A 26,736-nucleotide genomic window follows, 5' to 3' on the forward strand; every position below is an offset into this window, starting at 1 on the left:
TGAGGTTTGACCCCAAGGAACAAAGGGAAAAGCTGGTTTACATGGTTGCTGTCTTTTGTTTCCTCCCTGGAGCCCTGAGGTGAGAGGAGTTCATGGGCTCTTTGGAACCTGGTATTGTATTGTGACTTCCCTGCTGCTGGCTAACACAGAGTTCCTTGTCCCAGACAGGCACAGTGGCACAATCTTCTAATCCTAGCACCTAGAAGGCTGAGCCATGAGGATTGCTGCAAGTCTGAGACCAGCCTATGCTATATAATAAGACTCTGTCTTAACTTTCCCTACCCCCCAAAAATGTTCCTGCTCCCTGTTTGTTTCTCCTTACTGTGGGTATGATAGGTGGCTAGGTTCCAAGTTCCCCTGTACCCCACCTGGTGATAAAGACTAGCCCAGAGAACCACTCAGGAGACTGGAGTGGATATGGCTGGATTGAGAACAAGCTGGGGAGGATGGTAGCTGCTGATAGTTCATGGGGGGAAGGGAGGCAGCAGAGGAGAGGCAGAGCCAGAGGGACACAGTCCCCTTGGGAGCCCCAAGGGAGCACAGGCCCTGGTTACAAGACTGGTGTGAGTGTCAGCATTTTGGAGTTGCTAGGGGCCTGGGGGTGTGACTCCTGGTAGGCCAGCATGGCCTGAGATTTGCATACTTTTCCTCTGAGTGCATACCTGTAGGGACCAGAGAATACGTGAGGTCTGAAAAGGGAAGGCTCCCATCACCTGGATATCTGTCTGACTTCTTTGCTTCTTCCACTCCCTCCCTCTTCCTCTTCCATTCTCCTCTCCTCTCCCTCTTTTTACCCCTTATCTTTCTCATCCCCATCATGACTCCCCATGTATACTTCTCTGAGCAGAGTCTGTGTCCCAGCCATCCTGGCTGATCCTACAGCCACCCTTGATAAGTCTCCTGCCCATGGATCCACAGCAGCCCCACAGAACCCAAGAGCCCTAGGAGGGTCCCAGTAGGAAAGGACAGACCTACCTCCTGGATGCTTTCCTGCCTTGCTGACTAAGTGCTTGTGCTGTGTCAATGGTCACTGCCTGCCATGGAGGCAGGGGGCAATTAGTCCTCATCCAGGCCTCCTGAGGGTACAGCCCACTGCCTATTGTGGAATTAGATATCATGAGCCACCCCCTCCTTAGGGCCTGGTACCCACCTTGCAGAGGACTGATGAGGTTGGCATCTGAGCTATATGCTGGATGATGGGGCTGTTGACCCTGTGTGTTCACGGGCTCCGTGGCTGCCCAGAGGTGGTCCCAAAGACGAGGAGGGTCAGAGGGCCTGCAGGCACAGGCACAGGAGCCACAGAGGGGTCGGGGAGACAGGTGAGAGGACCCCATCCTCTCCTCTCCTTCCAGCCTGGGCCAGTGCTTGAAGTTGGATGTCAGTAAGACCCTCTCCGAATACATCTGCCTCCAGCCCAGCTTTCTGTGTTTGTCCCAGGAGTGTGTGTTCCTTTGTGTGTGATGCTGTCTCAACCTTTTGTCCTCACTGAATAGGTCGTATACTTCTTAAACCTGCAACCCGGAGAAGCAGGAAGTCTGGCCATTTTCAGGGATGGAAGCAGAGGTTCAGGAAAGTAAGTCACAGGGGCTGGGGATGTGGCTCAGTTGGTAGCGGTTTCATAGGGTGCAGGGAGTCTTGGTACAATCCCCAGCACCATATATGCCAGGTGTGGAGCACATGCTTGAAATCCCAGCATTCAGGAAATGAAGACAGGAGGATCAGAAGTTCAAGGCCACCCCTGGCTGCAGAGTGAGTTTGAAAACAGTAGGGCTCAGATCATGAGAACCTATCTATAAAAGGAAGGAAGGAAGGAAGGAAAGAAGGAAGGAAGGAAGGAAGGAAGGAAGGAAGGAAGGAAGGAAGGAAGCTCTTGGGAAGGGGCAGAAGGAGCAGAGTATGAGCCTGTCTGAACTCTTGTGGATATGACAGGGCTGTACAGGAGGGCTGCCTGCAGGAAGCAGCTTTGCAACCGTATCTCTCCTCTGTCCTGAGCTCAGCCTAGGGAGGGTACAACAGAGCTGGCAGAGCCTGCTGCCTGCTGCCATGTGGGATCCCTGATTACAGTCGTCTTGCCCCCCCTCCCCGCCCCTAATCACCCACACAGGGCCCACACCCAGTCTGTTTTAGGAACCCTGGCCCGGGCTCAGAGTTTGTCTGTCATATGGATGGTGAGTGTGAGTCTGTTCCCCACACCTCCCAATGTCCATTGTGGGTTGTCTACTGCAGGTTAGGTCTGGTGCCCGAGCTATAAAACCCTCTAACTAAGAAGCAAGACAGCCTTGCTTACATTCTTAGTTTCTTTTCATCCAAAACTGTTTCTGTTGGCTGTGAAGCATGGTGGTTAGCATGGGTGGGGGTTCTGGATCAGCTCTTGGGGTAACAGTCTACCAACTGTATCACACGCCTGGGGAGTGGGAGACAAGTTTCTCCATCAAGGGTAACTGCAATCACTTAGCACTGTGACCTGTAGTCACTGTGGTCACTTAGTACTGTAGATTGTGTTCCCACGACCCAGCTGTCCCTCAGAGGGAGCAGGACAGCTGTGTCTTTGTCACAGTCTGTTATTTGATGCTTCATTGTCTTGTGAGCTCCTGAGTGAAAGGAGGAATTCCACCCATCGGTGTCCTGTTTCCAGATTGAGGCTAGCCCGTGGTGGGATCTTGGTCAACTGCAATGACTCAAGATGGAAGTCACTTGGGGTTCCCCTCAGTGACTCTTGGGCCCCTGAGCCCTTTACCTCTGAGCCTTATACTGGTTTCTGCAAGCCCTGTGTGTCTAGCTGTCTGGGACAGGGCAGGCAGGAACTGTGAAGTGCTGTGCCATTGATCTTGAAGATGCTGGACACTACTCCCCTCTGCTCGGAATTTAGGAGCTCACCGGTCAGTTACCCCTGCCATCCCTGACTGCAGGGACAGTGCCTTCCCATCATAAAATGTACAGGGCCTTGGGCTGCAGAGTGAGTCCTGAGGGCCCACCTGAGCTAGGCCACTATCCCTGTGTGACCAGGGCAAGTGCTTCGTGTTCCCTCCTGAGTCCCAGTGGTCCTGCTTAGGTTTGGGGGTTAGATATGATGGGTTGAGCAGTGAGCACATTCCCTTTTTCTCCCACTCTGCCTTCTGCCAGACTCCATTGCAAGGACTCAGTGACCATGATCTTTCTGGGACAGTCTGCAGGAGCCCCAGGCCTGCCCCACATCTCTAGGGACATCTTCATGTATACCTTCTTATCATATGAGGAGAGGACACTTCACTACTTGACCAGAGACCTCCTAGAGTTCACGAAGCCTCAGGTGTCAGCAAGTCAGATCTGGCTTCTTCTGTGGACATCTGTTATAGCCCACTTTACAGACAGTGCTAAGCCCAGAGTGGACAAGCTCCCTAACAAAGGTCACACAGCTCTGAGTAATAAGATTATAGTTAAAGTCTCTCTCAATTCAGAATCCACACAATGACCTGGTTACTGGAGAGAGGAGAGGTTCTTCAAAGGTAGCTACTTCCTGGGGGGGGGGGATGAGCCTTTAATCCCAGCACTTGAAGGCAGAAGCAGATGGATCTCTATGAGTTCAAGGCCAGCCTGATCTACAGAGCAAGTTCCAAGACAGGCTCCAAAAGCCACAGAGAAACCCTGTCTCGAAAACAAAACAAAAGAACAAAAATAAAAAGTAGCTGCTTCCTGAGAAGTCTCCTAGAATCTAAGTCCTGGACACGAGGCCCTAGAATCTGCTATCTGAGACTTCTGAATAGCCTGTCCTGGAGTCTATAAGTGTCCCTCAGCCTTAAACTTCCTCTCTGGTCTTCCAAATGAGCTGCAGTTAGATTGAGATGGTCATTTGTTCTGTCTCCACGGGCAGAGCCCTGGGCTGTACACTTCAGGCCAAGCCCAGCTCTATTTGTACATCCCAATGTGATGAACACGTGTGGATCCTTCTCCCCATACATCAGAATATAAAGCAGCCCCAAGCACTGGCCCCTCTAACCCCATCCCCAAGCACACACCTCAACATGCACAACATGCATTTCTTTGGGTTTCAGTCTCTTCAACTAGAGCATCTGGGGCATTCCTAGCACAGTGCATCTGAGTGTGGGAGCCGCAGAGTCCAGCACACTGGGGATGTCCGGGGGGGGGGGGGGATTCATGGTTCAGCTTGTGCCTCTGGTGCATGGGGCCAGTGGGGTTGGTGCTGGCTCCAGGGTCTGTGTTCTCCAGTCTGGCACTGCCTTCCAAGGTAGCCTCTTCTTCATCAAATGTGTTCCAGTCACATTGCTCAGGTTTCAGAGAAAAAAATGCAAGAGGGGGCCACCTCCATAGGCCTCAGTGGCCAAATTGAAGGGACATCCTGGCCAGGAAAGGAGGATCTAGTCTCTTTCCCTGACAGGAAGCCAAGAGTCATACCTCAGGAACTGGATCAGGACCAAAGGGGTCTGGGGGTAGACAGGGTGAGGAAGAGTTGGGTGGGGCCTCCACCAACTTGTTACCTAGTATCAGGTAAGAAAGTAATGCTGGCTTAGGCACTGGGTAGCCTTAGGCAAGTCACTGCACCTCTGAGCCTCAGTTTCTCCATCTGCTGAATGGAGACAGTGCTTTATCTAGAAGTTTGTTATGGAGCTTCAATGAGAAATTGTGGATGATGGCAGACAGGCTAAAGCTTGTCATCTAGCCACAGTGTTTAGGTAGTGGAGAGTGGTAACCTGTGGATCTGGATCATGAGGTCATGTGACTGGATTTTGGAACCCTGCGAGTAAACATGTGGGCTGGCTAAACACAGCCACTTGTGTTTAGGCTCCTGCAGCTTCATCTTAGTCCCCAGCAATTCATTGGGACAGGGTCCCACTAGCACCACTCGGCTGGAGGCAAGGCCATTAGGCCTCAGAGAGGTTTGGTAACTCTCCTGCTGGAGGTCACACAGCAGCTAGGAAGCAGAGCAGGATTCCCATGAGGTCTTCCAGGGAACCTAAACTCCCAGGCTGCTTTATGGCCCCAGGTTTCTCCTGTTGCCAGAGCAACAGGTGTTTGCTTGTTTTTTTTCCCCTTTCTTATTTTAACAACAGCAACAACTGAAAGTACAATCAGAGATTGGAAAATAAGATAATGCAAGGTCAAAAAGCCAGTAATCTCCAAGTCAGCTGTCACAGATGATTACAACACACATGTACACACAAACACAGCCACTATGACCAGCCTCCTCCAGTGAATGATCAGGACATAGTCCAGAGGCTGGGGACCTGTGCCAGACACCAGCCTGTGGGACCAGACTGGAACAGGTGGTCTTCAGAGCCCTGAAGCCAGACAGTTTTTCTCCCTCCATGTTCTACCATGTGTGAGCAGGCCACTCTCACCGGGTATGGCTGCCAGAGTTTCCAGCCTGCAGGGCGTCAGCCAGGCCATTATGGCCTGACCTCAGCTGGGACCAGATACTCTGCCATGGGGATGACAGAGGCTCTCTCCTTGGGGAATCCAGCCCCCATCCCACATACACCTTGCTTCAGAGCAGGCCGGGGACACTGGGAAGCTTCCAGAGTGGGTATACATCAGAGGCTTCTGTTTCCCAAATTCAGTCATTGCCATTGATTTTGACACTGAATGACAGTCTCATCACCTAGCTCCTTTAGGCTTCATGGGGACCCACTATTCAACTCATTTCACTAGTGGCAAAGTACAGCAGAAGCATGGAGATGTTCCAGGTTACATAGCTGGTAGGAGGTGGCCCATGTGGCCTCTTCAAGCACAGCCCTGTGCACTGATGGAGCACGGATGTGTGCTGGCTTCAGTGATTTCAGGCATGCTGCTTCCTGCCCAGCCCAGCTGGCTGTGTGACTTGTGCCTCTTACTCTGTCTGGCCTCTCTGAAGAAAGTGTGGCCCTCATGACATTGCTCTGGGGTCAGCAACTGGAGGGAAATGAACTTCTGGAAGGGTGAGGAAAAGCAGAGGGCTGGTAGAATCATAGGACACTGGTTTCCAGCCACCCACTCCTGCCCAGGCACCGTGGTGGCATCATGAAACTCAGGCCTGAACCACACTAGGCCGGACCTTTGAGCATAACTCAACACATTTCGTCCTGCGTCCTTAAAAACCTGGGGCCTGGCTGTCTGGCTGCTCACTGAGCAGCTCATCAAGATCTCTGTCCATGGGGATCAAGTGTCCACAAGCTGTAACACTCCAGCACAGTTCCAGTGTGCAGCCAAGATGCGACCACACACAGCTCTAGGGGATTTGGATGATGGGAAAGACAGACATTCAGGTCCCATGTGGGCTTTCCAGGTCTGGCAACCCTTGGAGACAGGGTGGAAGCATGCCTTCAAACATTTTAGAAATGTATTGTTAATTAATTCATCTGAAAGCTTGTTTATATTGTGTGTGCATGCACCCTGCATGTATGTGGATGTCAGAGGACGGCTTTCAGGAGTCCATTTTTTTCCTTCAGCACGTGGATCCTGGCATTGAACGCAGGCTGTCATGCTCGAGTGTCTGTATGCTGCTGAGTTGTCTCATCAACATTTTTATTTACTTATTTGTGAAGATTTATATTTCATTATATATCTCTGTGTGGATATGTACACGTGAGTGCCAGGGTCCAAAGAGAACAGAGAAGGTCCAGATCCCCTGGAGCTGGAGTTATGGGGGGGGCTATTTGTGAGCCACCCTACAAAGGTGCTAGGGACCAAACTGGCCCTCTGCAACAGCAGTATACATTCTTAACTACTAACAGTAAGTAGATCCTGTGTTTCATTTTGAGACGGAACCTTACTGTGTATTCCTGGCTGGCCTAGAATTTACTATGTAGGGCAGGCTAACCTCAGTCTTTTTTTTTTCCCCCTTTGTTTTTCTGAGACAGCGTTTCTCTGTATTGTTTTGGAGCCTATCCTGGCACTCGCTCTGTAGACCAGGCTGGCTTCAAACTCACAGAGATCCGCCTGTCTCTGCCTCCCGAGTGCTGGGATTAAAGGCGTGTACCACCAACGCCCGGCTAACCTCAGTCTTGTAGATGTTCCTGTCTCTGCCTGGGATAACAAGAGTAAGCCATCTTCATGCATCTTTCTAGGAAGAGAATCTGTACTTTCTCCAGCTTTTCAGACTCAAAGGAAATGCAAAAGCAGTGCTGGTAGGAGTCAACTGACTCCCATTGCAGAAACCCAGCATTTCCCCTCCTCCTCCTCCCACCACCTCTTCTTTTTAGACAGGGTTTCATTTAGCTCATGCTGACCTCAAATTTGCTATGTAACTTGAGGTTGGCCTTGAATTTCTGATACTTCTGCCTCAGCCTCCCAAATGTTGGGGTTACAAACTTGTTCCCCATGCTGCAGTGATGTCATTTTTGGTATTCAGTGGCTTCCTCTGCAGAATCAAAGTTGGTCTGTGTCTCTAAAGGACCTGCCTGAGCTCTCCAGATCCCTACCTCTTAACCTTGTTCTCATGCTCATGTGCCAGGATCTCATGACATCTGGGCACTGTAGAGTCATGGGCGCAGAATCTGGATTTTATAGCCAGTATGTCACAGGAAAGTTTCTGGCAGTGGACAGACAGGATACTTGCTGTGTTTCTCAGTGGTATCTCTGCAGTGGATGAGCAGTTGCTGAGCAGAGGTGGAAGTGGCCCCCAGCTCAGTTCTGGGCTAGGCTAGGCAGGTGGCTAGGGGAAGTGATGAACTGCAGGATAGCAGGAGTCCTGTATAGCTCTCAGGTGTTCTCATGATGGACCATTTCCTCTTCTCTCAATCCCACAGCACTTAGAGCCAGGAGTGGGAGCCCCAAAGGGACCTTGGAGAGCTGGGATTCCGATTGGGTGTGTCCTGAGAGGTGGCACTCTAGTGTTCAGAGCCATTAATGAGGGGGGTTTCACTGAAACTGGGAGTGCATCAGCTAGAGGTGTTGCCGATGGGCATACTGGGAATTGGAATGGGCCACATACACGGGTGCCTCCTGGGAAGAGACTCCCTGATCTCTGGTCTGATAACAGCAGAGATGTTTGTTCTTCACAGTGTGTCCATTGTCCAGAAGTCATTTGAGAAGCTGCCGCAGAAGTTGCTGCTGTGCTCCAAGTTGATCACTGAACAGGTGAGGAGGAATCGGAGGTGGGGGGTGGGGGGTGGGGGGTAGGCAGCCACCTATGCAGGTCATGCATGGCCTCTCCTGTGGAACCCCAGAACTCGCATCTCCCAATACCAGACCAGAAAACATTGTGGCCCCTACACCCTGGAACTACTTAGGAACACAGGGGTGGACCCTTAGGTCAGGCTGGAGGGCAGCATTCCTGTGCCTCAGTGTGTGACAACTCACAGAAGGGGTGTCTCCCTGAGCCCTACTAATACACCCAGTGGCTCCTGGGGAGGTGGGAAGGCCTGACAACATGGCACATACACAAGCTAGCCCAGACTGCCCACCAGGCCATGGACGAAGACATAGTGTGGATGGTAACAGTTCCAGGTGACTGACACAATGGATCTCAGACACTTGAAGTCATGTGCTCTTTGTGGCAGTCCCTCCTCCTCCACAGTTCATCCAACCCATGCATCCACCCACCCACCCAGCAACGCCATCATTCATCTACACATCCAACTCACCTCACCTCCAATCACATCTATGGGGTACCTACTGACAAAGAACACTGGGTCTTCCCCTCAAAGCATCACAGTTCACAGACAGACCAGTCAGTTACAGCAAATGCCATTTGTTTAGAACCCACCACATGCCAAACATTTTACCTACATTAACACCTCCTTAGCTCCCTCCTTTCACATGACTACAATGAAGTTCAGAGAGGGTAAGTCATTTATTCAGGGTCACACAGCTAGGAAGTCATAAAACTGAATTCAAAGCTGTATGGTCACCCACCTTCTGCAAGCTTCTCTGGTACCCAGCGCTACAGGAATGAAGCTCCCAAATAACATGCGTCTTAGGGCAAAGGGGGTGATGGCAGGATGAGGGAGATGTTTATGGGAGTGTCTCGAAGGAGGTCAGGCCTAAGATAAGTATCACAGACAGCAGGAGGGAAATAAATACCGGTGTGTTCATTTTGTTGTATAAACTGACTTGGCACACACTGTGCATTCCACCAGTTTAAATTATTGTTGCTTAGAAACAGCCAACTGGCTGGGTCGCTGGCATGACTCCCCATGACCACGCCAGAACTTTCCCATAAGGTGTGAGCCGGGCAGTGCTAGTGTACACCTTTAATCCCAGCACTCGGGAAAATGAGGCAGGCCAATCTCTGTGAGTTCAAGACCAGCCTGGTCTACAAGAACTAGTTCCAGAACCACCTTCAAAGCCACAGAGAAACCCTGTCTCTAAAAACAAACAAAAAAAAAAAAACAAACAAAAAAAAAAAAGAGTGCTTGCAGCTCAGTGCCCTGTGTTGTCAGTTATGTTTAACACAGCTGACAGGAAGGCATCTATAAAAAGTACTCACAAGAGCCCCCAACTCAGGACTGACTGTTCTATTAGCTCAGTGCCATTTGGGAAGCAACATTTACACCTGACTTGTCCAAGTATCACTTGGTGCCACAAAGGTGCATCCTGGGTATCCTGAGTGCCAGCCCCAGGGCTGCCAGGCTCCAACTTCCTCTTTTCCCGATAGTCAGAGCCACCGAGGAGCCCACTGCACAGAGGGGAGCCCACTGCACAAAGGGGAACCTAGCCTCAGGAAACTCTTCCCTGTGACTGTGCTGGCAGAGCCAGGATCTGAATTTTCATCCAACGACTGTGTGTCTGTCCTCTCCCAGGAGTGGTCAGCCCTTGGCCCCAGCCTGTTGCTCCCTTCCGAGTGAGATCTCAGCTAAGGCCAGTCATGACCCCTGCTGCCTCCTATAGACCCTTGTGCCCTTTTGTGGGTACAGACCCCCTGTGTGAATATCATTTGATCTCCTGGCAAGACTGGGCCAGGGATTAAATGTCATGGACTGGTGGGTGTGGCTGCCTGCCAAAACAGCTTTAATTGTGGACACAGAAATTTGAATTTCGTGTCATTTTTGTGCACTGCAAAATGTTTGGTTTTTTTTGTATTGGTTTGTTTTGGTTTTCTTTTTGTTTTGTTGAGACTCAGTCTCCTGTAGCTCAGGATCCTCTAAAGCTTCTTACATTGCTGAAGTTCTGAGCAGGCACTCGGCCAGCTGAGCTTCATCCTCGGTGTTTGTTTGTTTGTGTATTTAACTATTTAAAAATATTCAGTCTGTTAGGGGAATAGGCAGGGGCTGGCTGGGCCTTGCCCTTCACCACTGCTTATTTCTACCTGCTGGGCAAGAACTACAGCCATCCCTTCAGATGGCAAGGCATGCCCAGATAGAACCTTCTGCCCCCATAATAAGACTTTGGGGGTCTTCTCCAGGAATGATGGTGATTGTGAGTTCTCTGAGATGGTACCACTTCTCATCATGGGGCAACCGGGGCATGTCCCCAGCCAGACTGAGCTGCCTGTCTGTTCTTAGGGAGACTCTTGTCTTTCTTGTGCTCAGTGTGGAGAATGGTCTTGTTCTACTGCCTGCTGGGTGCCTCTAGGCACAAAGGCCTGTGGCCTGGACCTGTGACAGCTCTGCTGGGGCCACCCAACACCCTCTCCTCCAAAGCTGCTTCTCAGCTTCTGTGCTTCCTAAGGTGGCTCCCAAGTCCCAGTTGGTTGAGCTGCCTGACAGTCAGGCACTGCCTGGTTCTTGTTTCAGGATAGGAAGCCACTGCCTCCAAAGTGGCTCTGTCCTTGCCTGTCCCCTTAACCATGGTGCTTCACTCCTTTGGGTCTCAGTTTATTTTCAGGGAGCTGAAGGACTTGGGCAGTAGGATCTGATGAGTAACCAAGAGGCCAGTGAAGTGTCCAAGGCCTGGGATACAAGGGGAATACCAGCTAAGCTCCTGCCTGGATGTGGTCCAATGCATCTAAGACTGAGGTTTCCTCCTGGTGGCCCAACCTGAGCTCCTTTGAACAGCAACCCTGTGTCCTCTGCACCTGTCACCATCTGGGTGATCATTTATCTCCAGAAGGGTAGTAGTCAGACCTGGGCCAGCTCTGAAGCAGAGACAAAGCCAGTCTCTACCACTGAAACAGGGGCCCAGCAAATATGGCCCAGGCGGTGGGAGGAGGCTGCAGGCACCTGAGGGTAGAGTCCATCTAATCTGGGTTTATTGGGGAGGGTTGAATGTTTGAAGGAGGAGGAGGCTCTGAGTGTCCCACAGCTTCCTACTCAGCATGGAGCTCAAAAATGCCAGTGCTTTTTGTCCCTGCTTTGCCTGGGCCCCTGCAGATCTTACTATGATGACAGGGTTCTGTGAGAGGCAAAGAGTGTAGTTCTCATCCAGGCTTGCCACTATCTATCATGGTGGTCACTGGTGATAACCCTCTTGCACTGTCTGCCCACAGGTTCCAGTCTTTGCTTGAAGTCTGTTACAGCTAGAACTGCAGCTTTTTTTTGTACTGTAGTGTTTTTGTTTTTATTTCAGTTGTTTCAAGGAAGAATGTAGTCCTGGCTACCTTGAAAATTGCTATATAGACTCACACCTTTAATGCCCAGAGGTAGAAGGAGGTGAATCACTGTGAGTTCAAGAACTAATTCTTTAGTGGGTGCCTCCCAGAGGGAGTACTTCACAGTGAGAGGAGCTCGACTTTCACACTCAGTAGTGGGCATTGATTGCACCAGTCACAGCCTGCCTGACCCAGGGCCCCCAGGGCTTGTTGGGAGGATTAAAGGGGATGAGAAATGAGGTTGGCAGTCCATAACAGGTGCTATTTATTGAGGCCACTCCTTGTCCCTTAGCAGGTCCCATTGTTTGGATCTTACTTTAACTCCCTGGAAGCCTGTTCTAGAGTCCTCCCCTACCTACAGAATGTGGGAGCCAGACAGTACAGAAGACTATCTAGACTCTGAAATGGCACTACAGGCCTGCCTCAGGGGTCCCCAGCTGCAACCCCTTCCTAAGCAGGCAAATGGGTGCCAGCTCCTGACACTCAGCCTCCTGGACACAAATAGATTAAATTTTTCCTGTGAAGGGAGGAATGTCTCTGGCCTGCCTGGGCCCAGCTGTTCCTAGGAATGTGCTGGGAAGAAAACATAGACAGGCCTGAACAAAGCAGTTACCTAGTAGGTGAGAATAGCTCTCTGCTACGGGAGATAACTTTCCTCTTGGACTGGTTATCCAGGAGTTTATGGCATGTCTGTGGGTGTTGCAGGCTGTCCTGGGAACCCTGGAGGAGGAGAAACAATAACTGCCCTTGTAGTGTTCAGTTAGACCTTCCCCAGGCCAGGCCTGGACATCTCAGACTCCAGCTCTCTGATGCATGCAAGGTTTGCTTTCTCTCTTGGGGAGACTGTGTGGAAACTGCGGAGACCAGAGGCACCTTAATATAAAAGGTCCCTGTCATTCTGCAGTTCCCATACCTAGGCCTGGCATCTTGGCAGACTGGAACTGCCATTTCCTTTTATCTCCCCATGTAGTCCTTGAGTCTCTGTGAGCATTAATTCCCATTACTTGCGTGCCACCTGGGATGGGGAGATCACCACCCTTGGGTAGTCCTTCCCCGGATGGTGTTGCGCCAAGCCATGCCCAAAGCTGCCCTTTCAAAGGAGCATCTAAACCTTCCCATAACAGAGCTGTCACAGGCTGAAGGGGTCCTCATGGGAAGCCACATGCCTCTCCCTTAGCCCAGTCCCATCTCCAGTCTCTGGAAGTGTGCGAGGTAGAAGTGGGGCTCTACTTAGCAAAGAGGGTAGAGTGTGAATGTGCTCAGAAAAGAGAGGGGGACCCATGTGTGGGTGTGTAGATTCAGAGGAGGATGGTGTGAACAGCCTCCATTCCTTTTGCTCTGGGTTACCATCTCCCTGGGTTTCCCTCCCGAGGACTGCAGGAACACAGTCAGGCCTGTGCTGCCCCAGACCCTAACCTGGCCCTACTCATTCAGCTGTTCCAGCCCAGCTGTTCTCACCCAGCTGCTTGGGGATGGCTTCCTGTATCCCATGGAACCTTGGGGAGGCCTAATTCCTGCCTCTTCTGAATCCTCTAGCTCCCAGGGAGATGGGGAGTTTTGCTATGGAGGGGCATGGTGCCTCACACTGGCTTCTGTCACTTCAGAAGTGTGAATTGTGTTATTCATTATGAACACTAGGAAACAACCTGGGTATCTCAGGGTAGACTGCCAAGCGCTTCATTGGCTAGGGATTTCAGTGCAGCATCATGGGAATTTTTTGAATGATTTTCCTGGGGCTGGGCCTGTAACCATGCCCCCCACCAGATTCTGAAAAATGTTACCTACACATGAATTTTCGGAAGGAATGTATAACCCCCAAATATGAAAAGGTACTGATCAATAGTATAGATTGCTATGAGACACATAAGATTGTGTTTTTGTGTTTTGGGAGAAGGCTGTTTTGCAGAGCTTATGCAAAACCCTTTCCCTGGCATGAGCACAGTTTTGTTACAAGGCATACACAAGAAGTAGCCATTTGGCAGTTGCTATAGGGCTATGGGAGTTAGCGTCCATGGCTGATATTTGTGTTTCTCTGTGTTTGTTGGATGTTTTGTGACATATATTTATTCCCTTTGTTGAGAAGCCAAGACCCTTCCAGTCTCAGTATCTGGGAATACCCAGCCTTGATCCCAGAAAGGCACACCAAGTTGGGGAGCTAACCCTGGATCTCACGCTGGTCTGTCAGTCACTTGCTAATTTCTTGGCCTTGTAACTTGTGTTAGTGTATCCCCAGGTGGGTCCTAGAGCCTGGTGTTATGGAGGTGAAGGCCTACCCACCCTGTATCGTAACATCTCTCTGGACCAGAGGCTCACACATCCTAGCTTGTGACTTTGAGCTAGACATCCAACCTCTCTGTGCCTCGGCACCATGTAAAGCAGGCACAGTGCTGGCTGCTCCTTTGTGAGTGGGCTGAGATGACTGGGGCTGGGGATGATGGCACTGGTTTTCTGCTCTGCTGTGCCCTCCACTGGTCCCTAGCCTGCCTCTGTCACTTGCTCCCCTTCCCTCTCTCTCCAGAGAGCTCCAGGACCTGCAGGATGGGGGCAGCCTGCATCAAAGTCACCAAGTACTTTCTCTTCCTCTTCAACTTGCTGTTCTTTGTAAGTATGTGACTCCCAGGGCATGCAGCCCTCTCAAGCCCCAGACTCTGGGCAGGTACTAAGTGGGATGTGGCTTGTGGGTTGATAAGAGAATCGTGATGGTGGAATGGATTCACCTCTCCAAGTAGGTTCTCTGACAAAGCAAAGGCTCCTGTCCAGAGCCCTCTGCCTGGGCTGGGGGTGGACACATCCTCTCCCTCTAAGGCAGAGTGGCAGAAGAAAGCCTATTACAGCTCTGTTGGCCAGGCTCCCAACACCCTACCTTGAACTCTCAGAGGCCACAGGGGATATCTTTCCCCACAACCCCATACAGACCCACTAAATTCCCCACCACAGGCTGGCCCAGATGTGAGCTCCATGGCACATCTGGAGCTGGTTTTCCAGCAGCCCTGGGCTTCCCCTCTGGCTTGGAACTGACAGTCCTGCCTTGGTGTTGCCAGACCCGTGGTGTGCTCATGTGTGCTCGTGTGTGTGTGTGTGTGTGTGTGTGTGTGTGTGTGTGTGTGTGTGTGTGTCTGTGTGTAGTGGGAGTATGAACAGCCTGAAGGGGCTTCCATAGCCCCAGAGTCCTACTGGGGCGTGGCTTCTCCAATACTGGTTCACTCAAATAGTTTTAGGACATAGATTATGTACAGAAGGTTTTTATGTTTTATAATGTCTAGATTCTTACCTTTGAGAGGCAACAGATAAGCCTGCTTGTGTTGGGGTTTCTCTGAAGTATAAATGAAACTTATAGGGGGAAGTTTCATTTTATAAGTTCAGGGATTATGGGAACTTTGGAACATTCACAAAGAATCATTCTAAATTCCTCTTCAAAATTATTCCAGTACACAGTACTTAGAGGAATGTTCCTGGTACACATCCATACATGTATGCATGCATTTATGCACACACAAGTGAGCTAGCCTGACATGCTCCACTGTAGGTTCCACTAGGCCATGCTGAACAGGTCAGCTGGTCCCACTAGGCCTCAGGCCCTGCAATGAGGGATGAGTCCCAGAAACCATCGTGCTGGGTGTCCAGAGTATGGGTGCTGTCCTTCCCCACCTGGTAGGTGGATCCCTCCCAGCCTGCTTGTAGGGAACAACTACACAGGCAGTCAGAGCAAGTGGTCTTATGCTCACTGGACTCCTGGGCCAGGGCCCAGGTGACAGGGACTTTAGGGTAGGGCCAGCATAATATTGCTGTATCTCAGGCCTTGAAACCTAGAAAAAGGAGTCAGGGTTCATACTTGGTGAGGCAGCAGGGCCTGGGATGAAGGACACAGATTTTTTTTCTCTTTCTGTCTTCTCTGCCGTTTGGGAGGTACAATGGAAAAGTTCCATGAGCTAGTAGAAAATGAGAAAAAGGTGGTTTGGTCTGGGTCTCTCCTCTGTGCTTCTCTGGGCTGACTCATAGAACCAGAGGCCAGAAAGCTGGCTTGGCCGGTGCTAACTGCCTGTATATTGGCCTAGGTGACCATCTAGCTGGGCAAGAGAAGGAAGTGGAGAGAGTGCTTATTCATTCCTCCCCATCACTCCTCCAGCACAGGGCCACAGATGTTGAATTTGTGACTGCCACCCGAGACAGCTGAAAAATAGCTCCAGAATGCTGTGTCTTTACTGAGCGTGTGCAGACGACTCCTGCTCACTCACTATTCCCTAGACACTGCAGTATGGTCACCGTGTGCATGCCATTTCCCACGAGTGTTGAGTATTATAACAGATCATCTAGAGGTAACTTAAAGTAGGAGTTAGGCTGGAGTTGTCACTTGGTTGTTAGAGTGCTAGGTACTAACCACAAAAGATCAGGCCAAAAGGGAAGAGAAGGACAGCAGGCTGTGGTCACATGTGTTTGGGAAGAGAGGGTCCCTCACTGAATTAAAAGCTTAGTTTCTGCTGTGCTGCCTTGCTAGCATGATCTGCCTATCGTTTCTCCTCATGCTGGGGTTATAGTATGCATCCACAGCATATACAGCATGCACAGATTTTTATGTAGGTGCTGAGGATTTGAACTCAGATCCTTACCTTGCAGGGCAAGCTCACCTACCCATTGAACTATCTTCCCAACCCTTCAAGAGGTTTTTCTAGTAAGAGAACAAAGAAAGTCATAAATTAGAGTACATTAAAAAAAAAGAATACAAAAACAAAGTCTGATTTGATATATATTCATAGAGAAATTTTCTAGAATGTTCACAACTCAACAGACTGGCAGATCTAGATGAGCAGCCGTGGTCATTATGTGGAACATGCTATATTAGGATGGAATGTTAGTTTGCTTTATGCAACTCTTTATGATAACAACGATGACCAAAAGCAATGTGGTGGTGGTGGTGGTTGGGATATTTTGCCTTACACTGCTAGGTCACAGTCCATCATTGAGGGAATTCAGGGCACAAACTCAAGGCAAGAACCTGAAGTAGAAACCGTAGATTTGCTGCTTGCTGGCTTACTCAGAGGATCATGCTCCACTAGCTTTTAAAAAAAATTATTATTATTATTATTATTATTATTATTATTATTATTTTGTTTTTTGAGACAGGGTTTTGCTGTATTGCTCCGGAGGTTGTCCTGGAACTCACTCTGTAGACCAGGCTGGCCTTGAGCTCACAGAGATCTGCCTGCCTCTGCCTCCCAAGTGCTGGGATTAAAGGCGTGAGCCACCAACACCTGGATCTACTAGTTTTCTTATACACTGCCTGGGGAATGGTGCTGCCCACAGTGGGCAGAGCTCTCCTACATCAATTAATGACCAAGCCTCACATCAGTGCTCACAGGCCAGTTTGATCTAGGCAATTCCTCCAATGGAGTTTTCCTTTCAGATGACTCTAGGCTGAGTCAAGGTGACAGTGCTAACTGGGACAGATGTCCAAACTTCATTCCAATCCATTTCTTCCTCTGCACTCTGACACATCATCTTTAAGTTATTTGACGTAGACTCACAGGAAGGCCATGGTGCCTGAGGTCAGCCCACCTTTCATCCAGTCAGGTTTGGTATTCAGGGCTCCTGCACATAGAACTTTGAGGGTACAGCCTTGGGAGCCAGGCAGGGCCAACTGATATGAAGTGAGCTCAGAGAACTTTTCAAATACATTGGTATTCCAAATGCCATTGGTATTCTGGTAGGTGGGTTACAGCAAATCAGGGGTGGAGGATCTCTGCTGTAGGCTTCTGATGCTATCTGATGACATTCTTAGTGTTTGGGTTAGTGGAAGTTAGTGTTTATGTGCTCCAAAGAGATTTCCCTAAAAGTCACAAGGGTGTTAGATCACACACAAGGTGTACAATAAATGGCTATTTAGAGGACTAAAGATGACGAAGTAATTTGCTCTCAACTGTAACATTCCAGCTCTCCACAACCATAGTTCTCATCCTTTAATTACATTTGGAGGCATTTCAACTTGTGGTTTTGTTTTGTTTTGTTTTTCTGGAAATTTCAGCTCATGGGAAGAAGGGCACAGTTGGAGCTGTGTGTGTGTGTGTGTGTGTGTGTGTGTGTGTGTGTGTGTGTGTGTGTGTGTAAACCTTGGACTTTCTTGGATGGAGGAAACACCTATGCATCCTCCTACCCTTCCCTCCCTTGCTTGGCCTGTGAGGGAACACTTTCTGACCTACCTGTTCTGGGCTTCCGCTGACTGCTTCTCTCCTTGCAGATTCTGGGTGCTGTGATCCTGGGCTTTGGAGTGTGGATCATCGCAGACAAGAGCAGCTTCGTTTCTGTCCTTCGTAAGGCATCCTCTGCCCCACAGACAGCCTGCCCTTGAGGGGAGGGACATATGGGTGCAGCTGCCCTCAGGGACATGGCCAGCTCCTGTGGCTGACTGCTGCACAGGGGCCCCTTGCCAGGGTTCTAGGACAAATTACTGCTCACAGACAAAGCCATCATTGTCTGTAGATCCATGGGTGACTGGCCTGGGGGGGAACTCATTCTCTTCCCTCAGAAAAGCCTCTCACGTCCCCTGTCCCTGTGTTTGACTGCACAGTGAAAGTAGGTTGCTGTCGATTCCCACTTCAGAAGGCCATCGGAAGGAGCCAGGAATGGCAGACAGTCGGGTGCATGTAGGGTCCTAATCCCAATCACCCTGTTCTGCTCTAACCGGAAGAATGAAGGGACACAGCCATTAAGACACTGACTGGGGTTCACACAGCTCCTGATGGTGATTTGCAAGACCCAACCCCACGAGCTCTGGTCCTGAATACAGCCCAGGGTGGGGTGAGCCTCCATGCAAGGCCCCCTCTGTTCTTCAGAAGGAGAGGTGATCATGGGCTGGCCTAGGACACAGTGCCTAAACTCCTCACCTCCTCCCTTGGGAGGCCCTCAGGACTGGCTGTGTTGGCCATTCCCAGTTCTGGGTGGGGAGGGGTGGAACATGCCAGGAGCACTCTGTGCCAGCCATTTCCCCAGTGATTGGCAGGCCCTGGCCCTCTTCACTTTCAGCAGCTGTCCCAAGCAGCTGGATCGGACTCTGGCCAATATGACAGCTGTTTGATTTAAATGAGACAGAACCTGGCTGGGACATAGAGAGGAGGGTCTACACCTGCTGCGCAGGTTCCCAGGGGGCAGGTCTTGCTTCAGTAGTAGAAAGCAGGGACGATCCTGCCGTGAGCTGTCACTGTCTGGGTTAGGGTTGCGTAGGGTTTCTGTGCCCACCCCCACACTCCAGTGCCCACCTACAGGAACAAGCTCTCCTTAGACCTGGTTTGGCTTAATAGGTCCAGACCACACCCAGCAGGCACTGTGCCAGGGTTCAAAGTCTGCAGGCCACCTCATTCCTGCCTGCATCCTGCCCTGTGTGATCAAGCCTTAGAGGCCTCTGACCCTCCACAGCTCTGTAAATTCCAGACCCAGGTCACACCTATCACACACCCACCTACTGCTGTTCTGTGTTTATAACTGCTAGGGGCTCCAAGGTAGCCAGGGCCCACAAACACTGATCTGTGGGGCTGGGACAGGCAGACTGCTGTGCTATTTAGGGCAGTGTAGGCTATAGGGTGAAACCTTACTTCAAAAAACAAAACAAAACAAAAAACAAAAATCTAGGGCAAAATACAAAGAAAAGAAACCCTGATCTAGGAGCCCAGGCATTTGGAGAAACTGAGGCTGGTGGAGGCTTTGCTTACAAGGGAGTGTCAAAATGGGGACTTAGGGCTCCTGACTTGCTGTATGACATGGCTGTCCCTTACCTAGGCGCCCCCTTGCTCTGATTCCCTGGTACTGTGTTCCACTCTCCCCGTGGTCTCCTTTTACAGAGGAAAAAAATCCTAAGCACAAGGAGGAGGGGTAACATGCCTGAGGGTACACAAACAGAAAGTAAGGGGGTGGGGATGGCAGCCTTGCCCTGGCCCTTGCACCATGTGACTGTCATGTCCCTCAGGGTGGGATCTTCAGAAGAGAAAGCAGGCAGGCAGGGTTAAGAGGAATCCTGAATCTGCGGGTAGGGTGGGGGGTCAGTCATTACAGATCTGTTGGCTACCAGCTGTGTGGTCTTGGCAAGTTACTTTACCTCTCTGTACTGCTTCATCTACAAAAAAGGAATGACAGCAGTGTACCTCATGAGACTGTGAGAACTTAAGAGTCTCATTCTAAAGTGGGGCATGGAGATTACACACCTTCAGTCTCAGCACTTGGGAGTTAAAGGCAGAAGGATCAGAAGTTCAAGACTGTCCTCTGCTACAGAGAAAGTTTGAGGCCAGCCTGAGCTCCATGAGACCCTGTCTGAAACAAGCCTACCAGAAAGATCTGTCCTTTCTATTGAAGCCTTTAGGACCGCTTTGAGTGGGTTGTGTACTACAGTTTAGTCCTTATGACCATGAGACACTGCACAAAGTCCCATGTTTCAGAGGAGGAAGGAGGAAGTGCTTTGCCACAGGTTGTGGCATGCTGGCAAAGATTGGTCACCTGAATGGGTGCCTAGTCCCTTCAGTTTGTATGGCCTGCTCTCTACCTTCCTGGTCCCTTGCTCGCTGAGTCAGATACACTCTCCTGCTGTACACAGGGCAGGGGTCACCCTAGGATAGGATAGTTGCCAAGCCAGCCAGGCTGCTCAGATTCAGGAAGACAGAGACTAAGTGGGGACAACAGGTCTTGGAGTCTCACAGGGCTAGCTCCATGTACCTCAGCTTTCCTGAGCTTCAGGGAAGCTTCTAGAGAGACCTGGGTGTGAATTCTACCTCCCCAGACAGTGCTGTGTGTACAAAGGGTGTTAGTCCAAGGGCCTTGCTCAGGGTTGGTGCATGGCACCCTTCTTGTCCCAGCCAGCCTGTCTCCTGGAACCCAGACTGGGGAGCTGCTAGCTTCTCCCCATCTCTGTGACCCCCAGAATGTGGGGCCAGTGTGAGGAACTTGACTCTGGGAGTTCTCACGCACCCCAGGGGACTTTCCCAAGCTTCTGGGGGCTCTGAGTGGAGTTGGAAAGTTGGCCCCAGGACCATGGCAGCAAGGAGAGTAGGCCTGGGTTTTCCTGAGCTCTGGGACATTACATAAGATCATAAGATCACCCCCAACCCCGGCCCTGCCACCCCACCCCACAGCCAGCATCTTGGCGAGCAAACAGTAAGAATGACCAAGTGGGTCTATGTCACTCTTGCTGGAGGGCCTGAGTTGGCCCTGGCTGTGCCTCACCCCTAGAGGACCATATGAAGGATTCCTTCTCCCTCCAGCAGACCTTGGCCTTGTATGAATCTGGGTCTCATGGTGGCATGCCAGCTCTCAGAGGCAGAATGATCAGTTTAAGCCTCGGCTGTAGCAAGACCTTATTTCAAACAAAACAAAACAAACAAAAAAATCCCCCATTGTGCTGAGCATGGTGACACCCCTTTAATCCCAGCAGAGGCAGGCTGATATCTGTGAGTTGGAGTCCAGCCTGGTCTATATGGTGAGTTCCAGGACAGCCAAGGCTACACAGAGAGATTCTATCTCAAAAGAAACAAAAGAAAACACAGAGTCTCCCTGTTACTTCTGCCCTCCATCCTCTGACCACAGGCCCCACCTTCCCTTATGAGGTCTGTCCAGCTCCCCAGTGCCATACCCTGGTAGGTCCCCATTTCCCCCACAGGCCCAGCCTTCCCAGACATGCTGAACTCCCTGATCTCCCCTCTGTACCTGCTTTACCTTCTGCTACCTACAAGCATACTAGACCCCTGCACTAGCTGGCATCTTCCCACCCTCCAGCCTGTCCCAGCACCATGGTCCTGGCCAGCATGGGCATCTGCAAGTCTTCAGGGTCCTCAACAGAGCCTCTGTGGTGTCTGCCTCCTGACCTACATGCTCTTCCAAATGGCAGGCCTCCCAGGAAATACAACCCTCAGCCCCATCCTTCTGCTTTCAGAGTCTCAGGGTTCAGGGGAAATCAGTGTGAGGTGTAGAGATCAATAAGGAGGAAAAACAACCTTTGGCTGGATGAGAGTGGAGTGCAGCTGTACCCAGGACCAGGAGCCAGTGGAAACATGGCTGCCCCCATCCCGGCTCCCGAGAGTCAGGCAGTAGTCCTGGACTCAGACTGCCTTTACCCTGTGGCTCATGGCTCACTGGGCGGATGCCCTTCTCCTTCAGAAACTTCGTCCAGCTCGCTGCAGGTTGGGGCCTATGTCTTCATCGGTGTGGGTGCCATCACCATGCTCATGGGGCTCCTGGGCTGCATCGGTGCTGTCAATGAGGTCCGCTGCTTGCTGGGGCTGGTGAGTGCGGGTCCTGAGCCTGTGGGGGTCGGATCTCCAGGTGGGGAGTTCTTCCTGGGATGGGGCTAGGCATCCCTGGGCCCATAGCTAACTCTGTACCTCTTTGTCCCTAGTACTTTGTGTTCCTTCTGCTCATCCTCATTGCACAGGTGACTGTAGGGGTCCTCTTCTACTTCAATGCTGGCAAGGTGAGTGAGCACCCTTCCTTCCCACTTCTGGTGGGTGAGGTCTGATGAAACAGATACCTTGGGTATAGGGCAGACAGGAAGCCACTCAGACATCACAGACAACCCAAGATGTCATAGACAAACCCCTGCACAAGGAATGTCCCCCTCTAGGTGACCAAGACCAGGCAAAACTGTTTCTCCTACTGGAGGGGCAGGGTTGACCTTGGCAGTGTCTCTGCCCCTAGGAGGCCCCTGGTGGCACTTGTAATTGAATGTGGGGCAGTAGAGGGAGGGTCAGAGCCCGTAGTGGAATCTCAGATTGCTGTGTAGCCTTAGACTAGCCACTTCCCTCTCTGTACCTGCCTTACCCTCAGTAAACAAGGACTGGTGTGAGGATCCACAGATTCCACCATGCATGCCTGGGTGATTTGCTGATACATGCAAGGCATTTTGTCACTAAGGAAGGCACTTTAGCCTGTGTCAAACGCTACCGCTCCACCACAGATAAGGCCAGGGAGGGGGTCTGTTAATGCAGACGTCAAATGTTTAGCTTTCAGGATGGAAAGTCAGATCCACTGTAGCTTAAGCCCAAGGACATTATGTGCAGCTGACTTCTCCAAAAGTCTGGCTTAGAAGCTCAGAGGCTGGATGTCCTGGAGCATGAAGCCTCATGGTCATAAGGTGGCTGCCACAGTACCAGGCACAGCATTTGCCCTGCTGTGTCCAGAAGAAGAGCGAGCAATGACAGCCAGGACTTTCTCAGATAGTCTCCCTGGGCTGGATCACAAAGGCACCTGAGGAAAGCATGAAGCTTTCAGACTGGCTGTTGGGAATTGTGATGCCACCCCCCCCCCCCGCAGTGCTCAGGTCTTGGCACCTGCTGTGTGTACTGGCACCATCTAGAAGCTTCCATGTTGACAGGTGGGGATACATTTTTTTTTTTTTTGAGACAGGGTCTCACTATGCAGACCAGGCTGGCCCAGAACTCAGAGATCCACTTGCCTCTGCCTCCTGACTGCTGGTATTAAAGACATACTCCACTATGTCTCTGTTGCTGGGTCCACACAGACTCAGTGCTGGCCTTGTTATATTCTTGTTGTCACTACTCTCCAGCCAGGTCATGTGAGGCAGGGTCATACCCAGGCCTTTATCCTGCCAGTGGAGAAACCAGGGAGTCCCAGGCTCTCTGACTCCCTTCAGAGACCCCATTGGGGCCCAACTGATCCCTGGGCCTACCCCTCACCCTGCCATGCAGCCTGGAGTGGGGGCAAGGGTTTCCTGTGTGGCCACAGGTCCCTCTTGGAAGCTGAGAACATTGGTCCAACATTCGGCTTTGCAGAAACAAGAAGGAGCCGGGTGCTATGCTATATGTACATAGTTTGTCATTTGATCATTTCTTAAAACCACACAGGAAATTAGAGAGGGGGAAAAAAATCTCATTTTCAGATTCGGGAGCTGAAGCACAGAGAGAGAGGTTAAGCGACTTACCCATGTTCACACAGCTAGTGAGCAGCAGAAGCAGAATGGGAATCCAGGCTTCAGCGGTCATGCTGATAAAATATTCACCACAGTGGTTCCTTACCTCAGTCCGCTTTGGTTTATAACCCACCCCAGTCGCTTCACCAGGTGAGCTGGGCACAGGGCTCCCAGCATGGTCATAGGGTAGCTGCAATCAAAATGAGAGAGAAGAGAGCCTGAGCCAAAGGCAGAGCTGCTGTTTCTAAACCAGGACAGCTGAGGGCTGACCTGAGCCCTGAGCCTCCAGGTGGCCAAGGCAAAAGAGGAAGCGGTGCAGTTACTAGATGAAAGGAAGCTCACTTGGATGTCAGGCAGGAAGAAAGTGGTTAGGGGGAGGGAAACTCCTTACCCATAGGGGTGTAAGGTCAGGTACTCATTTCTCCCTTGAGTGGCTTTTCTGGGACCCAGTCAGTCAGGGTACATTGCAATGCAGCTAGGTAGGAAGCTGGCGGCCTCTGCAGGGTGTCTGGGCCGCACCCACCCTCACCCCAGTGGAGCCACTGTCTCATGGTGATGGCAGCAGCACCCTCTGGGTGGGCATCAACCCCATGTCAGGGGCCAAGTTTGAACATAACCTGTTTTAGATTTACAAACATTCCCCATCCAAGAAACAGAGTTTCACCAGTGCCACGGTGACTTTGGCCATAGTCATACACACTTCAACAGCCTCAGAGTGACTTCCCCAACGCTTCTTCTGCCTGCTACCCCTGTATGTGGTATAAGCCCAGGGGCCTGCATCCAGGTGCTTCCAGTCCTGGATCAGAGATGGTTCAAGACTCAGGCCTTGGCTCCTTGCAGTGCTGTGTGTCCCACAGCGATTCCTGTGCCATCTGGCCACCCCAGGCTCCCACCTCACTCCTTCCTGTACAGAATGGGGATCCCATGGGCTGGGTGAGGTTCTGTCCCTGCACCCCTGAGTTGGAAGGAGCATAATTTCCGCTCTAGGCACATTGTAAATCACAGCAGGAGACTAAACATCTCTCAGTGATGTTTATTCCTGCAGACAGGCACAGCTGGGGAAGTGGGGTAGGGTTTCTCAGGGCAGAGGAAGAGGCCTTCTAGGAGATGGGCCGGCCTCTCAGTCCTCAAGGGCCTGTCAGAACCTGGTTCTGAGACCCCGGGTGGGAAGTCCCTCAGCCTCGTTCTGCCTCAGCTTCCTCTTCTGTGGAGTGATGCCTCAGGCCACTCTCCCTTGGGTGTGTCTCTGTCAGGAATGTCCTCTGAGACAGCAGCTGCAGCCACACAGTGGCAGTATGGTCCATGAGCAGGAGACCAGGCCCCCTGTGCCTGATAGCTGGTGTCCCTGAGGAAGTCAGTGGTTACAATTGTGCTAATGCCCCAGACCCTTGTGACCTGTGACTCGTCACCAACCCTTTCTGGTTGCTCTGAGACTGGGTTTCATATACTCCATGCTTCTTTGGACTTACTTTGTCACCAAGGATAATTTTGAACTAGTGATACTTCTCCCTGCCACTCCCAAGTGCTAGGAGTACAACCACCTCCCCCTCTTGTCCCTCTCCCAACCTCTCACACTCCCAGTGTTATTCAGTCTGGGGATGAGATCCAGGGCTTTGTGCCTATCAGGAAAGTGCTTAGCCACCAAGCCACACCCCAGCCTTCCCAGCCCTTCTGTAAGATCTGAATGTCCCTAGGCCTCCTCCCAGTGCAGTGTGGACAGTGGTAAGGTAGAGGGTACACAGCCCAGGGCCTTTGGATGGCCAGTGGACATCAAGGCATCACTGACTTGGAGAGGGTTCATAGATAGCAGCTACAACCACTGTGGTAATGTCAGGATAGGCCAAGCTGAGTGAGCAAGACTCAGGATGAAGTCACAGAGATTTAGGGGCCTTTACCATCTATTGGCTGTTGGCTGCTGTGTATTCACCCAGCCAGTGTTGGGAACAGGGTCTAGGTCTGGCATTCAGGGGGCCTGCTTCTTGGCAAGCTCTGATGCTGGTTGCTGTGTGGCTTTGGTGAAGTTACACACACCCTCTCAGCTGTATAGGCAGTAGACAGTAAGAGGGTCAGGGAACAATGAGGTCTTCCTGTTTCCCTGGGCTAGGCTGGTTTGGCTGCAAAATGGCAGCCACAGGATAGCTTCCCATTAACATTTACAGAGGTGTCAAGAACCTGATTTGGGTTAGAGTGCAGGGCCTGGAGCTAGAACTGTAGGAGAAAAGGTTCATGTGGGGGTAGGGTGGGGCCAGATTGCTCCAGAGAGTGTGTTAGGCAAGCTGGATCCCTCCCAGCTCTAGGAAGCTTAAAGTCACGGGTATGCTCAAGCCTGGGTGTCAGAGGTGGTAGGCTAGGTCTGCAGAGACAAAACCTTCTCTGTGAACACTCTTGCAGGAGGGAGTGTTCCAGTCACAGGACAGGTGGCCTTTTCTTCCCAGATGTGAAGGGAGAAGTCAGCTGGCTGTTGGTTACCCAGGGTCACAGAGATGTGGGTGGAGTCTCAAGTGAGCCCCGAGCCCTGGAGTCTGACTCTGCACAGGGACCCAGGCTTTCTGTCAGCTTACGGTGACTGGGGGGCATGGCACACTCCGACAGATTGTGGATTGCACTCAGGTGGTCATTAGAGGTGACATATCCTGTCTCATGGCCCAAGTGGAGGGCCTTATTCCTAATGGTCCCCCAGAAGCACCATGTGGCATCTTCAGTGGGACCCTGGGAGCAGTGCTGGGCTGCTCTGACACATTAAAGGAGACTATGCAGTGTCCCATAGAACCTGAAGAGTGGCCACAAGAAGGTGGGCACGGGGCACCAGTGATCTTTGGCCTGGGAAAGGACTTAATTGATCCTGTGTAGTCAAAGCTAGGATTTAAGGGATCAATGCCAGTGAGACAGTCAGAGACTAATAAACTGTGGTGAGCTGCTTGCATGGAGAGACGCCCAGCCTGTGGCATGCTTTTATGGGGAACTGCACTGTCCATGGCAGGAAGCATTTGAGCAGAGGGCAGGCAGACAGGCTTGGGGAGGAGTCTTAAGTTGAGTGCTGTGTTGCACTTGGAGGTCCTCTGCCATTTGGACTCTGAAGCAGCACTCTACCTGGAAAAATTACAGCACAGCCTTGGTGAGTGGGGGGATGGGGAATCAGAGCCGGGGTGTTCAGGTAGTGGCCCCTGGGATCACATAGCTGCACAGATCTGGGTTACAGAGTCTACTGAAGGCTGCCTATGTGACCCAGGAGGTCTGGCGGGGGGGGGGTCTCATTAGGAGGAACAATTTAACAAGTTGGGGTGGATGGTGAGGTTGACACCATCTCAGGGACTGACCAAGAGGACAGGAGACCCTTAATCAGCCATAATCTCATCTCCAAAGCTGTGACAGCACTCAGCCCCTCCCTACTGCT

General features: G+C 51.3%; 1 protein-coding gene and 1 long non-coding RNA gene across 8 annotated transcripts in view; one reads left to right on the top strand and one right to left on the bottom strand.

Annotated features, from left to right (window-relative positions):
• Positions 1-26,736, top strand: part of Cd82 (CD82 molecule) — a 48,213-nt gene that overhangs the window by 15,939 nt on the left and 5,538 nt on the right. For 4 of the 6 annotated variants that reach the window (XM_027422431.2, XM_027422434.2, XM_027422428.2 and 1 more), the window contains 5 exons: positions 7,977-8,052; positions 13,962-14,044; positions 17,676-17,748; positions 21,575-21,699; positions 21,813-21,887. In XM_027422431.2, the coding sequence (XP_027278232.1) occupies positions 13,982-14,044; positions 17,676-17,748; positions 21,575-21,699; positions 21,813-21,887 (336 nt within the window). In that variant the 5' untranslated portion in view covers positions 7,977-8,052; positions 13,962-13,981. Of the gene's footprint in view, positions 1-1,493; positions 1,574-7,976; positions 8,053-13,961; positions 14,045-16,875; positions 16,987-17,675; positions 17,749-21,574; positions 21,700-21,812; positions 21,888-26,736 lie in introns of those variants that run through there. The other 2 variants (XM_035446505.1, XM_027422433.2) reach the window with 2 other exon arrangements.
• Positions 21,577-24,597, bottom strand: LOC107977970. 2 transcript variants are annotated; one of them, XR_003486612.2, is made up of 3 exons: positions 23,355-24,578; positions 21,799-21,944; positions 21,577-21,718 (listed from the first exon to the last, which is right to left on the bottom strand). It is a non-coding gene; the product is annotated as an uncharacterized LOC107977970 (long non-coding RNA). The 2 variants fall into 2 exon arrangements; XR_004770505.1 differs by having other exon boundaries at positions 21,693-21,944; positions 23,355-23,532; positions 23,734-24,597.

Source organism: Cricetulus griseus, chromosome 6, assembly GCF_003668045.3.
Source record: "Cricetulus griseus strain 17A/GY chromosome 6, alternate assembly CriGri-PICRH-1.0, whole genome shotgun sequence".
In the NCBI taxonomy this organism is placed as follows: domain Eukaryota; kingdom Metazoa; phylum Chordata; class Mammalia; order Rodentia; family Cricetidae; genus Cricetulus; species Cricetulus griseus.